We start from the raw sequence: 16,773 nt of genomic DNA on the forward strand, positions 1-16,773 counted from the left end.
CCATCCATCCATCCATCCATCCATCCATCCATCCATCCATCACCTCCTGCCATTTCGGTGGCCTCAGGGAGGCTGTGCCCTCCTGCAGTGTCTCTAAGGACAGGAAACTGCACTGAGGGGGCAACATGGGAAGTTCAGAGGATGTCAAAAAGGGGGAAAAAGGGCCCAAATAGGAAAGGGAGGTTTTTCTGGCAGAAAGGCAGGGAGGAACCTGCTTTCTGGAGGAGCTGCAAGCAGAAGCCCTGGCTGGAAACGGGGCTGGGGCAGCACAAACCCACCGCTCGCCTCTGCTGCACCCTGAGCAGAGCAGGTGTCCCCACAAGGGCCACGCGCAAGTGGTACTGACAGCAAACGCCCAAAACGGAGCTAGTTCTACAAATCCTGTGGGTTTGGAGCAGGGAGGAAGATGCCTGGGCTGAAATGATGGATTCCAATTGCTGTGATGCCCTTATGTGCCCAGGTATAGCCTGGAATAATTCCCGGTGCTGGAAGGGCTGCTGGTAAACGGGTCCCACGGGGAGCCCTTCGCCAGGGGGTGACCTCACAGTGGCGTTTTGTGAGACTGTGGTGCCCCAGGTCCCCCCCAGCCGGGGCACAGCGGGGCTGGCACCGCAGCACCAAACACCGAGCTTTTGGCAAGGGTGGTACCATGGGCTCTTGGGCTTTTCTCTTCAAAATATATAGCCACAATCACAGCAACCCACAGTCATCAAAAATGAAGTGACCTCCTGACAGAACGATGTGCACGTTCATTAATTCACTGCATGTTCCTTTCTTTTCCTTTCCTTTCCTTTCCTTTCCTTTCCTTTCCTTTCCTTTCCTTTCCTTTCCTTTCCTTTCCTTTCTTCTCCAATTTCCAGTTTACCTTATTCGAGATTTTATTTATTTTTCTCCTTCACAAATCCTTTAAAAAGCAAAACATTCTTTTTGCCACGTAGATATTTTGTCCCAAATTCAAGGAGTCGATCGGCTTTTTCATTGAACACCATTATTTTTGCCTATCACATTGTGGATGTTCACCTCTCTGGTTTGCTGTCAGAACAGCGGTCGGGTTTGGGTTTGCGCCCAAACTGTGGGCGCAGCATTTGCAGAATTAGAAACTCCCCAGATCTTACGGGTCAAGGTGCTAATGACAGGCTGCTCCAAACGGCTTCATGTTTAATTTCCCTGCTCCACCATTATAGCCTGAAGGTGTTTTTCTCTTCTGTGGGGCTGCTCCATCGCAGGGATGAAAGCTTCAGAAAAGTTTCCCAAGGTTCATCTTCAGATTTAACGTTTGGCTCATTTAGATGCTTGGAGCATCAGTTTAAACCCACCTTACTTGTTGTTCATGTTCTTCAGGACACAGTTGTCCTATTCTGCCCTAGGGATTTGTAACTTTGTACATAGGAAGGTGCTTTATTCAGCCCTCCTTGGCTGCTTTATCCACTTATTTGCACTTTGAATTCCCTCTGTTCCAAGCGTTCTTGCAGGGTGCCGAGGCAGCCGACACGTCCATCAGGAAAACACGGCAGCTCTCGGCACATCTGCCTTGACACGCTCAGCTCTGCAAATCCCTTTCCCCAAGTTTTGTGAAATAAAGATTAACATTTTAGGGTTGGTGATTTTTATTGTTGTTTAGATGTTAGTCACAATTAAATCGTGCAAATAAAGAACAATACGCTCATCCTGCTCGTGTGAGGACCATGGTGGCGTGATGGATCGAATTTGGCGAGAACAAATGATTTTTGGAGACCCGCCTCACCACAATGGTGGGTCACAGAATCATAGAACATCCTGAGCTGGAAGGGACCCACAAGGATCATCGGTTCCAACTCCTGTCCCTGCACAGGACACCCCACAGGTCACACCGTGTGTCTGAGGACGTTGTCCAGTCTCTTCTTGAACACTGTCAGGTTGGGGCCGTGACACCTCCCTGGGGAGCCTGTTCCAGTGTCCAGCACCTCTGGGTGAAGAACCTTTTCCTAATGTCCAACAGACCGTCCCCGGCACATCTTCTGCCATTCCCTCGGGTCCCCATCTCTCCCTGCACGAGTTTTGGCAGCGACACCCGTCCCAGCGAGCACAGCTGCGGGGGTGCCCGGGAGCTGTCGGGGGTTTATGGCGGCTGGCAGCGACACCCCGGCTGTTTGTCGGGTTTGCTGGTGTCTCCGCACGACACCCCGAAACCCCCCCAGCAGGTCTTGCCCCTCAGCTCAGCCCCGGCGGCTGCGGATGGGCGCAGCGAGCAGCACCCGCGCCATGTGCGGCCGGGCACCGAGCAGCTGCCCCGCCGGCGGAGCAGGAGGAGCAGGGCCGGGGGCTGCGCAGGGGGCTGAACTCCCCACGGGAGCTGCGGCTGAGTCCCGACCCTGGGCGATCCCCGGCCCTGGGCGATCCCCAGAGTGCGCAGCCGCCGTGGCCAGCCCGCCGGGCAGCGCGGCGGTGCCGGGGCCCGGCCCCCCCGTGCGCGGAGGCGGGAAGCGGGCGGCGGGCACACGCGGCCCCTTTAAGCGCTGCCCACCCCCCCGCTCGCGCTCTCCAGTGTTGGCGGCACAAAGCTTCCCGCGAACGTGACGTCACCGCCCGCGCCCGAGCCCGCGCCCGCGCGCGGTTCCCCCCCCCCGCCCCACGTGATCCTGCGCCGCGCCGCTCGCCGATTGGACGAGCCGGCTGCGTAGCAGGAGCGACGTGCCGGCGGCGCGGGCCGCCATTGGCCGGGCGGCCCCGGGTGGGAGGTGGTGCGGCGCCCCGCCCCCCCCCCGGGTGTGCGCGAGGCGGCGGCGCGTGGCAGCGGCGGCTCCCGCCGGCGGGATCTGCGCTCCGGGCTCGGAGGGGCGAGCGCGGGCGGCGGCCCCGGCCCGGCCCCGCCATGACCGACTTCAAGCTGGGGATCGTGCGGCTCGGCCGGGTGGCCGGCAAGGTGAGCGCGGCGCGGCCGCGGCCTGAGGGCGCCGGGGGGCGCGGCCGGGCGCTGCGGGCCCGGCTCGGCCGCGCCGGGCGGAGCGGGGCGGGGGGAGCGGCGGGGCTGGGGCGGGAGCGGGGCTGAGGGGCCGCGCTGGCGGCGCGGGGAGGGGCGGGCGGCCCGGCCGGTGCCGCCGGGAGGGGAGGGGAAGGCCGGGCCGGGCCGTGCGGCCGCGCTGACGACGGGCCCGGTGTGTTCCAGACCAAGTACACGCTGATCGACGAGCAGGACATCCCGCTGGTGGAGAGCTACTCCTTCGAGGTGAGCGGCCCCTGCCCCGCCGGCCCCCCCGGCTCCCCCCGGCGCCCGGTGCCGCTTCTGGCCGCCGCCGGTCCCGCCCGCGCTCCGCGCCGCTCGCTTTACTTTGCGCGGCTTTTTACCCGCGGTACCAGCTCCCCGCTCGGTGTCTCCCCCGCGGACCGGCCCTCGGCCCCCCCTGCTCTCGTCCCGCGGCACCGGGGCCTTTCCCGGCTCTGGGGCCGCGGTTCCCGGGAGGGCTCAGCCCCGGGGCCGGTAACTGCGATCGGCTGCCGAACGGCTGGTTTTTCTGTCTGTAAAACCGCTTGTGGAAGCGCTTTGCCCCGCAACGCTCCTGCTTCGGGGCAGGGGGAAAGTTTGAAATTATCAAAACACCAACGCGAATGCTTTCAAGCAGGAAAAGTTGCGTTTTTTCGTTTTGAATGAGCATTAGTTTAAAATGAGTTAATTTGTTATATAGTTTTTGGCTTTCCCTTTGTATACTTTTTGAGAACCAGTAATTTGCTTTCCCTTATTTGGCTTGGAAAACTTAAAAAATTTTCGCTTTGCACTCTGTCTCAGATGAGAAAAACTTCTTTTATCGTGACTTACTTTGGGACCAGAAAAAATATTTGCTTTTAACATCCACTGAAAGAGGGTTAGTGGATTCTACCAAGACTTTGAAAGGGAAAGAATTCTTGGTTACGAAATCTTGTAAACCAAAGGCTTTTGTGAAGGAGGGACCATCTTTTGCTTGGTGCCTGCAGCTCAACAGGTGCTTCAGAGCTGCTGGTAGAAGTTTGTGTGCTGTGGCAGCGCTGCTCCCCAAAATCGCCGCGTTTGCTCCCCAAAATCGCCGCGTTTGCTCCCCAAAATCGCCGCGTTTGCCTGTTCCTTCCCTGCCATGGAGTGGAGAAAAGCGGGCAGGAGCAGCTTCTTTCTTACCTTTCCCATCTTCATGCACAATAGCAGAGCTGGTTGGTTCCCTTGGGAGGTTTGGAACGACTCAAATTCCATTAAGGACAAGCGTTAATTATCGGGTTTGTCCCGTGTGCTCTGCTGCTTGGCGTTGGGTGTTCTCACAGCCTGTCCTTTTTCTCTAGGCTCGGATGGAGGTTGATGCTGATGGAAACGGTGCTAAAATATTTGCTTATGCGTTCGACAAAAATCGTGGAAGGGGATCCGGCCGCCTCCTGCACGAGCTGCTTTGGTAGGTATCTTAAGGAAAGCTAAATACCTTCAGGATTTGCGAAGGTGGAGTTTGCTGCCACCATTTGTAGAGTTTGTTTCTCTGCCTGTAGTATTTCAAGTCCTCTCAGGAGGGTTGTGGCTGCGCTCGGTTGGAAACCCAGCACAGGGGCTGCCGTAGATCTTACTGTGCTTTGGTTTTGCACTTCAGACAGCTGAGTCTCTGTAAAAACGTTATTCCCAGGGAAGAAAGTGATAAGTAGTATTCAAATAGACACTGTTGAAATCTGTGAAATGCTACTAAAGCTTCAGTTCAGGGGTGGGAGAGCCAGGGACTGGCTCCATTTGATGGATGAAGACTAATTGTTTGAGGTGCTTTTATTCTTTTTGCGCTGTGATAATCATGTCCGTCTTATTGGCACCAGTGAGAACAGGCAGAGCACTGGGGAGAGATGGAACATCTGATAACTTAAAGCTTGAAGTGGTGCTGATGGTGCTTCAGATCAACTGCTACGTTTTATTTTCCATATTTTAAGAATCGTTGCTTAATGTCCTTTGTAGCTGCCAGTTTATATTCAGAGGCCAACTTAGTTGTGAGAAATTATTTCATCCACTGAGCTAATACATTGCTCTTTCTAGACCTGTTTTGAGCATTAATTTTTGAGAAATTAAGCATTTTTTCTATTCAGTGCCATAAACTATAGCTAATAGTCATAACGCCCAAAATATAGCTGTGCTTTCTTTATTGTTCCAGATTACTTCTTCTTCCTCTACCTCTATACAAGAGGAGGGAGACAGGAAAAATATCAGAGACTATTATTATTATTATTTACAATCTGCTCATTAAGTATGGAATTTAACCTGCGTCTGTTAATGTTTAATCCCTTTGCGCATATAACTTTGGTGAAAATTATTATGAAGTTGGCTACAGTATGTGGGATAAATCACTGTCGGCTGCTGTTAACTGTGAACCTCACACAGTAATAAATGTCTGTAAGTAGCATTAGACAGCACCTTAAGATCATCCCAGCTGACTCTTGAAGGCTGTGTCGATGATGACTGTCCTGTCGTTTGCTTATTACACAGCCCAGTCATCGCCTCTTCTGGTTTGTTTTACTCAAATTAGGAAATAATTCTAATGTGTTCAGTTAGGTAATTCAGAGTGTGTCACTCTCGCGCGCACTGGTGTTAAAAAAACTGGGATTGTGTGTAAAGGCGTAAACTGCCAGGCAAGTGGAGCTGTAGTTCTGAAGTTGCAAAGTCAAATTCTTCTACTAGAAAATACAAAATATTTCGGCGTTTCTGTAAAACGAGTTTGATCCCTTTGAGAGTGCGGGTTTTGCTGTGATCTTTAATTCCAAGCCGGCACAACGCAGGTTCGTGTACCTCAGAAAGCCCTTTGCCTGCAGGTGCTGTGTCCTCACTGCCCCTTGGAAGCAGAACAGCCACACCGTTCAGTTGTTCTTACCTGTACTGGAGGCTGCTTTGAAAACAAAGCAGAAATGTATTTTAGTGGCTGGTTGTTCCCTTTGTGAGAGAGGGTAGTGGCTGGAGGTTTTGAAGCCTTTGAAAGTCAGGAGAGACGAGCAGTAGCAGTCATCACTCTTCCCGGAGCCAGCCTTGCTTCTTGGGTACATTAAAAGCAAAGAACTTGAATTACTGCAGGTATAGGAGGGTAATTTAACTGTTCTCCTCCAGACATTCCCCAAAAAATCAGCTTGCACTGGAAAAACTAACCTGAGTGTGGGCTTCTGGTTGAAGATGGAGTAGGCATGTGTTGGATGCTATTGCAAATAAAGGAGATTTTTAACATTTTTTTTAAAAATTCGGTTGAGCAAGTATCTTTGTTCACGTAGTACAGCCCTCGCAACAGGAATCTGGTAGCTACTGGAGCCGCGGCGGTGACAGAGACCTCCTGCTCTTCCCCAAAGCTCCCGCTGGCCTGCGGAGCGTGAGCTGCGGCGCCAAATGGGAACCACTGACTGAAAAACCCAGATAGTCTTTCAGGAAGAACTTCCAGCAGCCTCTCTCGTGCCTGTTGTGTTTCAGGATGGACCGTTAGCTCCTCCAGAGCAGGATGGGAACGGCTCTGGTTGGGACCTGCAGGATAAGTCTGTCGTCTTCTCACCCTGTTCCCTGCATAGAAACCCCAGCTCGCCGTGTTTTGGCTGGTGTAGTGATGTTCCCTGGGGAACAGCAGTGGCAGATTAGTCATCAGCGTCACTAACTGTGTGTTCAGAAAGACATCCAAGACCTCATTTTTTGGTTTTTTTGAGCACTTACCATCATACTGCCTGTACTGCTCAGTTACGTCTCCCGTTGACTTGAGTTGCTGGTGTCTGTACTTGGCGCTTTTATTACGGCCTCGCTTCTCAAGTTGGCTGCTGAGATACAAACCAGTATCCAGTTAATTCTCCAGTTAATTCTCTGCAAACTTTTAAGTGTTTTGCCTGGCATCCTGTGGGAGCTCTGGCTCTGCAGCAGCGTCGGCTGCGTTACCGAGGCGGTTTCTTCTTGGTCCCCTCTGCAAGGAGAAGGCAGGTTCTTCCATGAGCTCGTCCTTCACTCACATTTCTGATTAACTTCTGCACATGGTCCGTGCTGCACGGTTTTGAAGTGTAGGGTCTAGGGGGAGGAGTAGCACGTCCTTGTGCATTCAAAGGTTCATTGATTGTGTACCAAGAAAAGGGACCGTCCTGAGTTTGTGGTAATTCTGGCGTTGCCGCCGAGGGGTGTTGTGTTAACACTTTTACCCATCATTGGCAAGACCCGATTTCCGTGTTTACTTGAAGCTGAGAGAAGAGCTGTCAGCGCTGTAGATGAACGTGGGTTGGTCCAAAGTGAGGAGCTGGCTGCTGTGCCCGCGCGTCGTGTCCCGCTCTGCTCACGCTGCGGCGGGTGCAGACGCGGGCTCTGCAGGAGCAGCGATGGGCACGGGCCGCTCTGGGGCTTCCTGGAGTCACCAACCATCTCTCCTGATCCTCTGTCTTTCCCCAACTCCAGCCTTGCTTCAGCTCTCATTATCTAATCCTTTTCAAAAATATTTCTCGACTTGGCTTTAGACTCCTCTCCTCCCTTTCCCCCCTGCACTGTTTGCTCTTGCTCTGAACTTCTGTCTCCTCCTCCCAGATTCCTCGTTTGTATCCATCCCATCTCTCTTGCTGGCACTTGGTCCCAGTCTCAGAACCTTTACTCCGTCTCTGACTGATGCTCACCTCCTTCTCTTTGGCTCCGTGTACCTCCTGGGTTCCTACATGTAGCTCTCAGGGTTCCCAATGTCCTTTACCAGCCTTTGACAACACAAAAGCAGCTTTTCCTCCTTTAGGATCTTTCAGCCAACTCCTTTCCATGGTTTGGTTGCTTTTGTGTAGGTTTTTTTTTCCTTCTCTTTTTTCTCTCTTTTTCCCTCCTCGAAAGAAGGATTTTAGCCCTTTTCAAAGCGGAGAGCTTCTCCCGGTTCTGCGGAGGCCCAGGAGACTCCCAGGCGCGGTGTCCGTGCCCTGTTCTGGTGCAGAGCTGCCCTTTCGGCACGAGCTGCGTGCAGCCTCTCCAAGGGAACTTTACTCATTACGTTCTAGGAAGTTTGGGAGCATATGCGAATTGCATCTTTCTTTTCCCCAAGGTGTATAATTGAATTGTATCTGGATGGATTTCGACAAAGGAAACAAAAGACTACATTTTTCATTGTCAGTCACATTGACGTGAGTGTCCACGTTCTGCTGGATAATTGCAGAGCTTTGTAAAGTGGAAAAAAAAGTGGGAATTTTCTAACTTGGGCAAACGGTATCTCTTTGGAATTGGAGGAGCCATTTGAGCTGAAATGTTCAGTGAGTGCTGAGCGGGTGGCAACATCCAAACGAGACTTGGGTGAAGCTGTGAGTGGCTGTCGGGACGTTCTAGAAGCAAACGCCGGGTACCCTCAGCCAGCGCTGTCGGTGTCGCGTTGTCCTTGATCGCTGCCGTCCTGCTCTCTTCCACCAGTCAGGGCACAGCAAACATTGAGACACAATCTCTGTCCAAGCGTTTCGGGTGAGATGGGGATTCCCACAAGAAGCGACATGGAAACTCGTCCAGGCATGAGGGTGCTTGACAGTGAACTTGATACTTCATGAAATAAAGGAGAGGTGAAAAAAAGGTGGAATGGGAAATGAAACTGTTAGAAGGCAAAAGGGAAGAGTCGCAGTAGGACTTTAACGTGCAGCTGTCCTCCTTGCTGTCATAATAGTATTATTATATTATTATGTATTATAATATCGTAATATTATAATAATAGTTCTGAGCAAGTTTGGGTTGATGTCTCTTGGCTGGTTGTGGAGACATTGCAGGCTTTCTGTGCGTTACGCACAATTAGAGTCTAAAAAGCATTTGCATACTGGGTGAAACCTCTGTCCTGTTGCTTGTTAAGAGACATTTCTTCATAAATAACAAACTCTGTGACTTCATACCAGTGCCAAACTTGCATAAATGTGTCTGACAGAATTTCCTGTTGAAATAATGAAACAGTATTGGCACCTCTCAGGTCTGCTCTGTGGAACACAATAGTTAGATAGATGCTCTTGCACTAACTGGAGTGGTAGTCGCTGGAACTTTCTTTGCAATATGCTTAGAATTTAAATATAACGTGATTGTCTTTTTTGATTTAAATATTTTTATAATGGAAATAACCCCCTGGATCCAGTCACTTTCTTCTGGGAGTTGGTAGGTCTGAAGCAGCCACTGCAGTCTGTTGGCAACCCAGACTTTACGGCGACAGTTTCAGTGACACCAGAAGGCTCCGTATCTTCTGGAATTAGTGTGATTCTTGCCTTTTACCAATGTGTCGTGTTCGTCACTGACCTTCCAGTTGGTTTCGTCTCCTCCAGGGAGAGACACCGGGGAGGGATCGCCCCAGGATTTCAGGTGGTGCATCTGAACTCGGTGACAGTGGACAACCGCCTGGACAACCTGCGCCTCGTTCCGTGGGGGTGGAAACCCAAAGCTGAAGAAATCTCTAGTAAACAAAGGTAAAAATATCTTAAATTATCGTGTCTCCTTCCTTTAGTGATTTCCATCTTGGCAGAGCCTTTTTTATTTGACTCTGGGTTACTTACACGTCACTATGTCTTAGTTTCCTCAGCCGGGGAACGGAGTTAATGCTCGCTGTTCATGCCAGCTGTGAAGGGATCATCCAACCCCATGGTTTTATTATGTAGAGGTCCTGCTGTGCCAGATGTTGTCACTGCAGTAAAACAGCTGGCATTCCCTTCCACTCGAGCGGCAGCATCTGGGCACGCTGGATTCAGTCTGCAGGTCTTACGGGCTTGCGGCTCTGGTCCTCGGGCCCCGAAATTCTAACACAACCTGTAGAAGCCAGCGGGCGTATTTGGGGTTGGAACCAAAGTGAGTTCCTGGGATCAGCTTCCATCATCTTTCACCAGTAGGCTGTGGGAACTTCCCACACGCCGCGTTGCATTGATGTTACACAAAGCACATCAAACTCAACGTCAGGATGGATTTAGTTATGATGTAACGCAGGCATGTTCATTTTTGGTGGCCTTAACATCACACAGGACACTTCTCTTGAAACACTCACAGCACCGGTGAGAAAGGGATGTTCAGAGCTTATTAAACTGATGTCGAGAAGATGTTGCGAATGGCAATGGTGCTTCAATGATGCTCCCAATGATTCTGGGAGTTCAAGAACAAGAAACAGACTTCAAGCCATTTACACAGAAATAATTTTGCCTTATGTCAATGTATCTTGATACATACTTTTAAACTTTTTTGTATTTAGGCTGAAATAAACCTAAAGATATTCCTAAAGAGATGGAATATCTGAGGAGTTGTGTAGTCTGAGGCTTAACAGGCTAAATACAACATTAACCCTATTTACTGTTTATTAATTTGGAATCACTTTCCCTGTATGCTCGTTATGAATTTATGGACCAAATGGGTACTTTTTTTTTTACAGGGAACAAAGTCTGTATTGGCTGGCAATCCAACAGCTCCCTACAGATCCCATAGAAGAGCAGTTCCCTGTACTGAATGTGACGCGATACTACAACGCTAACGGGGATGTGGTGGAGGAGGAGGAGAACTCGTGCACATACTATGAATGTCACTACCCCCCATGCACAATGATTGAAAAGCAGGTGTGTGCAACAGAGTTGAGAGTAAGCACGTAACGACTCGGGCTGCCATGTGTGTCCAGGGGTTCGCTCCTTCGAATGTAAAGCTTTACACGTGCCATTCAGTTGCTAGAAGCGATAATTCTTTTTAACTCGGGTTTTCTTCGGCATGAGGCTTCAGACCCTACGATAACTTTCAGTTTGAGAGGCTGTAGTTTGGAATTGGAACAATAAATGACCTTAGTGGTTTACTGGGAGGAGTTTAATTTCTGCAGGGTGTATGAAACGCCAGGTGGACGCGTTCCCCTAGGGACGCAGGAATGGGCAAGCAGCTGTGTGAGACAGGGGAAAGTGTCGTAAGAGGCTTTGAAAAAATAATGTGTTTGACCTTTCCTGAGAAGAGGGTGAATTTGAGTGGCCCTTGTTCGGGGAGAGCTGGGAGGAAAGCTGGTTCTAGTTCTTTGCTGTAGGCAGATCAAACAAAGCGACGTGTATGAGTGAGACGTCCAAGGGCCGTGCCATTTTGTCAGATGTCCTCATCCGTTAACAGGAAGGGATTTTCTTGTGATACCAAATGCTGAGTAGGCTAAAATCATTGTGTTCCACTTTTTTCCTTGGGGAAGGGAGCGTTAGCGAAAATGGTCTTAAATGGCCTCTATCTGAAAAAGAGTGAGCTTTAGCTTTTATCTGGGTCCGCGCATGGAAGCCTCCTGGATAACAGTCAGCTGGGCAACGACCGAGCCTGTGCAGCCCTCCTGGTCACTTGGGATTTGAGATGTTTGTGGTTGTAAACAGAACTGAAGTTGGCAAAACAGCAGCAGGGTGAGAACAAATGTGATGCGCTCCGGTATTTTGTCTATTAAGCCATCATATGATTCTGCAAGAGCAACTGCAAAATGAAACAAATGCAATTACTTCAAAACCCGTCAGTACTCTTGATGCTCCTGATGGGATATTTGTGTCTTTGATAAGTGCAAAGGAATTAATTATAAACCGACTTGGGAGATGGTGTCGGGGTGCTGGGCGGGCTCGCTAACGCTGTCTCGTGTTCTTCCCAGTTACGTGAATTCAACATTTGCGGCCGCTGCCAGGTAGCGAGGTACTGCGGGTCACAATGCCAGCAGAAGGACTGGCCCGCTCACAAGAAACACTGTCGGGAGAAGAAACGGACCTTCCAGCAAGAGCTGGGACCAGAGCGATGACCGGGCGGCGCGGGCCTCTCAGCAGCAGGATTCCTTCTCAAAGGCATTGGACTCTTGCTTTTGCACAGTAATGACAGGCTGCTCTGTGAAGCCAGAGGCACTGAAGAAGAAATAAAAACCCTGTGATGCTTGAGCAGAACGGCTGACTGGACTAAGCCAGCTCCGACTGGTGCTGTGGAAAGGGATCGGGTCTGCCCTTCCAGTATTATATTCTCAAGCAAAAAGACTACTGTGGAGGCTCCAGGCAGGAAGCTTCTCGTTATTTATATGTTAATACGTTTGTAAACTCATGTACAGTTTTTGTTAGAAATTCTTGATAGGACTCATTAACTGTAATGTTCAGATGAGAACATGTTGTTGGCCTAAAAGTTCCAAAAAAAGAAAAAAAAAAAAAAAAAAGTCATGTAGCAAAAGCTTTTCCTCCCATGTGGCTTAGAAGTGTCTGTGGCTGTGCCAGGGCCAGGAGGCAGCTCTGACATCAGCGCTGACTCTGGAGAACTCTGCATGGAAGATATATTTAAAACAAACAAACAAAAAAACAAAGGGGAGGGGGGGAGCAAACAAAGTAAAGGTTGGAATGAATCCCTGTCTGCTCTCTGGTTTTCTCCTGTTCCCTTCCAGCTGCTTTCAGAGCACACTCACACTCGGACCTTGGAAATCACTCCCCAGCGGGGAGCCGGGACCCGTGCGCACAGACGCGCTCCGGGGCGGCACTGCGGTTTGCAGAAAGCCGGAGTCGCTGTCTCGTGAAACCTCTGCACGTAACGCAGGTGCAGGGAGGCTCAGGGGGGCAGCGGTTGTGTGGATGTGGTTGCCCTTGTGGCTTCCCTGTGAGCATGGCAAACACTATAGTGATGTGCAGATATATTTAACTGATCTCATATTGGGTAATTTGAGTTATTTATTCATTTTTTAAAGAGGTGCTGTCAATCCAAGAATCACTTTTTAATTTTTTTTTTTAATGTAGTAATAAGTAAAATAATATGGGAGGAGGATTTGACTTGCAGAGTACATGCCTGTTTTCCTTTTCAGACATTTTGTCATGTATAATCTAAAATTTTTTTTTTTTTCATTTTTGCCTTAGAAATACAAGGAATATCAACTGAATTTCCTGAAGAACTAAATGGGTAATTTAGTGCCAGGTGTTAGTGTTGCTTCCCCATAGAAGAATATGAGCCACTGAATGCTTAACACAGCCTTTCTCAGAGTGCTTAGTAGATTAGGTATTGAAATATTTTTTTGTAAAAGCCATTAAGAATTTGATTTTTCAGTCAGGATTCACTTTGCCACTTCATATTGCAATATTAGTCTTGCTTATATTCAGTTGGTTAGAAAATTGAGCTGCTGTGAACCTCCAATATTATATTTCTGATATCTGCACAGGAAGCTCTTAATTATTGGTATTTGGATGAGTTTTTGTCCTTTGGCTTTAAGCATCTTGGGAAATGACACAGAACTTCTGAAGCTTCCTGCGGGCGGTTCACTTGGTGGGCACATTGTCAAGTTGCTACTCTTAAATCATGGTTCTACTCTAACTTTTCTGTTCAGGCAGCCCAAAATACGTTTACGTGTGAAGAAGTCAAGCAGGACCCAATCAGATTTTCCTGTAATGGGAAATGGGTTCCTGTTAAGGAACACTCAATTATTTGCTTTAACTGTACAGTTTTTGATCAATATAAAATGAGACGTAAGGATTTTTTTTTTAACTCAAGGTAATCCATTGAAAAGGGCAGAAGCATTGACTCTTTTTTCTTGCCTTTTTATTATAAAATGCTGCTACTTCTCATGGCAGTTTTCCGCTGTTTCACCAGTCATCGTCTTTAGCAAACTGAAGTGCAGACGTGGAGTGTTTAAACTCCTCTGCAGCACTGAGCAGGGAAAATGGTTAATCCCACTGTTTGTAATGTTGCTGCAATGAGAAATGAGACAAAGGTGGCAGGTGAGGTCCTGACGGGGCAACAGGTGGATTCCTCTTGAGCAGGGGATGAAGGGTGAGACTTGAGCTAAAGAAGCTGCAGAAACAGGAGTCGCTGCCTCGTGAAACCTCTGTACGTAGCGCAGGTGCAGGGAGGCTCAGGGAGGCAGCGGTTGTGTTGGATGTGGTGATCCCAGGGAAAGGGGAGGGAAAATGCCCACTGGGTTTGGGGCTGTTAAACCACCGAGCCCGTGAAAAGTTGCCGCGATATCCAGAAAGAGTTTGGAGGAAAAAACCACACGTACCAACCTGAGTGTGTAACCGGTGACTCCAGCCTGTCCTCGTGCCGAAGGAGGGAAATGTGACAGGGACTTTGGCTCTTGGAGGTGTCCTGGGGACTTCATTAACCATGTCACTGCCCACAGAACAGTTTTTCAAGGATTCTGGTGGATCTTTGTGACTTACAGAGATTTGTAAAGTGTGTCAGAAAGGATCCTGTTCCACTTGAACGTGGCAGCTCTGCTTCGTGTAGCCAAATGTTTCTTCAGAGCATGACGCTCTCGTAAAGGATCTCCTTTCCCCTCTTAAACGTGGCCGATGTAGATATCTACATATGCATAAGTATTTAAAAAGCAGAGGGTCAGAGTACATGGTCATTTATCTTGGAGCAGGCCTGTGCAGCACTGGTAAATGAGCCGGCTCTTCGAGGACTTACCCTGATGGAGATGCTCTCCATCCAAGATGTTTCTTGCATCTGTATCTTTCTTTTATTCCTTGGTTCTCTGAAGCATGGAGTGTTTGCACACACCCCTGATTCACCTGTGGACCCAACCAAGGCTTAACGAGTCAGGTTTCCTGGATAGGAACATCGGTTTGGAAAAGAAGCTCCAGAAGACTTCTGGGGTAAAATGTGGGCATCCTCATTGAGCTGTGAAGAGCACGGAGAGAGAACCAGGGCAGCGGGTTGGGATCAGGGTATTTGCGCCTTCACGGCCATCTGTGTCTGAGCTGCGGTGCCTGTCCCGCTGTGGATCTGCTGATCCGTGTGCTTTGCGGAGAGACTTTGGCCAGCGCAGTCCTGCCTGGGCTTTGTCACCGGCCGTGTCCTCGTGAGCGCACGTGGCATCTCGTGCAGCTGCTGGGGCTTCTGGGCCTGGAGGAGTCCCTGCTGGTGACACTGGTTGATATTGAGATGGTGAATGTCTGTCTGGTGTCGGACGGTTCCGGGAGGACCCCATGGGCCCCCGGACCCTTTGAGAGAGGCTGGAGAAATAATTCTGTCACAGCTGCAAAGTGGTAAATCCAGCTCACGTCAGGAACCCGCAGCGTCACTGGTGCTGGCTGTGACCGAGGGGTGCGCACGCTGTAAACACACCACGAAATGTCGATACTTCCCTCCCAGATACTCCTTCATAGCAATATAGGGTGGTATTACCAATCCCAGACATTTGAAAGTCACAATTCAAACTGATAAAAATCACGGCCATCTTAAAGAACACAAAATCTCAAATACAATATATTGCAAGATGTTTAACTCTTGATGTTTGAGCCTTTAATATACCCATAGGATTTTACTCCTAAGTTTTCCTCTGTGGTAGTGATTTAATTTTAAATGAAGCTGGTGAAGGTAAAAGGGGCAACTATTAATAAAAGACTTAAATTCTTGCGGGTGGAAGGAGGCAGTGTAAAACACCACATGGGGGTCAGCAGCAAATGTTTACCGTCTATCGAAACAGAACTGAGAGGGGACGAAAGGAGGCTGGTGTGATTAAACAGCAGCGGGTGGGATGTTCGGAGAGTAACGGAGCTTGTGTCCAAATGCAGAAGATGGAAAGAGCAAGATTTGGCAGGTGAAATGTGAAAAAAGCGAGCAAACAAAAAGAAAAAAAAAAATAATGCAAAGGAAAATGGAATATGAGGAACATTCAAGTCATAGAACTTGCACAAGTAATTTTGAAAAACGGGAGCAGAGAGACTGCCAGTCAGGAGAGGGAAGGTCTGAACTGAAGTCCCAGCAGAAAAAAACCACAAGCGAATTGTGTGCGTATGTGTTTGCTGGGGGGGTTCACACAGGAATACTTCATGGAGAGCTCAGCCGAGACCGTTTAAAACCAAAGTGCTTTTAGGAGAGATTGGAAGTTCAGATGAAATGAGCAGTAACGAACTGCCGGGACCAGACGGTGCCGCCTGCAAGTTCTAAGGGAGTTCAAGGGTGGAAAAGCTGAGCTACCGGCTGCGATGTGGCCTCGGTGCCCACAGCAAATGTGACAACAGCTGCTGAGGTGAGTTTTGGGGCAGGGGTGGCAAACTACAGCCAGGGGAACACAGCACTTGGCAATTCATAGATGCCGTGATGCTTTGGAATTGTTTTAATGGCTTCAACAGGCAGGGGACGAAGGGGATTTGGGTGGTACAGTCTGCTTGACGTGCTTGATCATGATGATCAAGTCACTTGAGGGAAAAAAGCTGCTGTGGGAAAAGGGGAATGTTGGCACAAGGACAAACAACTGTTTAAAAGACAGGAAAGGAAGAGTTAAAGGGAGGTGTGGGGTTTTTTTTTGCGGAGGGAAGTAAATATTTGGATGCCAAATATATTACAAAATAATTGGGAAAAAAGTAATGAACCAGGAAGGCGACAACTTCCACTGATGAGGTTGTTCACTGTAATAAAGGCTGAGTGGAGAATTGCGGAAGGATCTTACAAGACAGACTGGCAGACGAAATTCAGTGTCAATAAATGTAACGTTGCCAATGGGAAAACCCCAAAAGCCGAGCCCTGAGCTGACAGTATAAATCTGCTGTGTGCCGGGTGCCGGTTCTCACCCTGGGAAAGGGCTGCGGGGAGCGGGACGAGACACGGGCAGGAACGGGGTCAGCGGGGGCTGGAACGGCTGCGGCGAGGGCACAGCCCCGGATCTGCGCTGAGAGACGGGGTGAGGAGGAGCGGCGGGAGAGGATGCCGAGGGAATACTGGAGGTTGGTTTCCCTCTGATGAGCAGCTGGGGGTTAAGATGAGCAGCTGCCCTTCACCTGACCCATCTGAGCCACAGGGCCCTTCCCGCGGGCTGCGGTGGGCGCTGGAACCTGCGCCCGGACAGAGCTTGGGCAAGCGGCAGGACCAGGGGAGACGGCCTCAGGTTGCGCCAGGGGAGGTTGAGGTTGGATCTGGGGAACAATTTC

General features: G+C 49.8%; 2 protein-coding genes across 3 annotated transcripts in view; one reads left to right on the forward strand and one right to left on the reverse strand.

Moving 5' to 3' along the window:
• Window positions 1-16,773, reverse strand: part of LRSAM1 (leucine rich repeat and sterile alpha motif containing 1) — a 102,848-nt gene that overhangs the window by 38,443 nt on the left and 47,632 nt on the right. The window lies entirely within an intron of this gene.
• ZMYND19 (zinc finger MYND-type containing 19) lies at window positions 2,715-12,218 on the forward strand. Of its 2 annotated transcripts, XM_065648700.1 has the most exons (6): window positions 2,715-2,902; window positions 3,146-3,205; window positions 4,285-4,391; window positions 9,232-9,372; window positions 10,320-10,500; window positions 11,535-12,218. In XM_065648700.1, the coding sequence occupies exons 1-6, from the start codon at window positions 2,852-2,854 to the stop codon at window positions 11,676-11,678; spliced, it is 684 nt and encodes a 227-aa protein (XP_065504772.1). In that variant the 5' UTR covers window positions 2,715-2,851; the 3' UTR covers window positions 11,679-12,218. The 2 variants fall into 2 exon arrangements, with proteins under 2 accessions (XP_065504772.1, XP_065504773.1); XM_065648701.1 differs by lacking the exon at window positions 3,146-3,205.

Source organism: Caloenas nicobarica, chromosome 19 (genome assembly GCF_036013445.1).
Source record: "Caloenas nicobarica isolate bCalNic1 chromosome 19, bCalNic1.hap1, whole genome shotgun sequence".
NCBI lineage: Eukaryota > Metazoa > Chordata > Aves > Columbiformes > Columbidae > Caloenas > Caloenas nicobarica.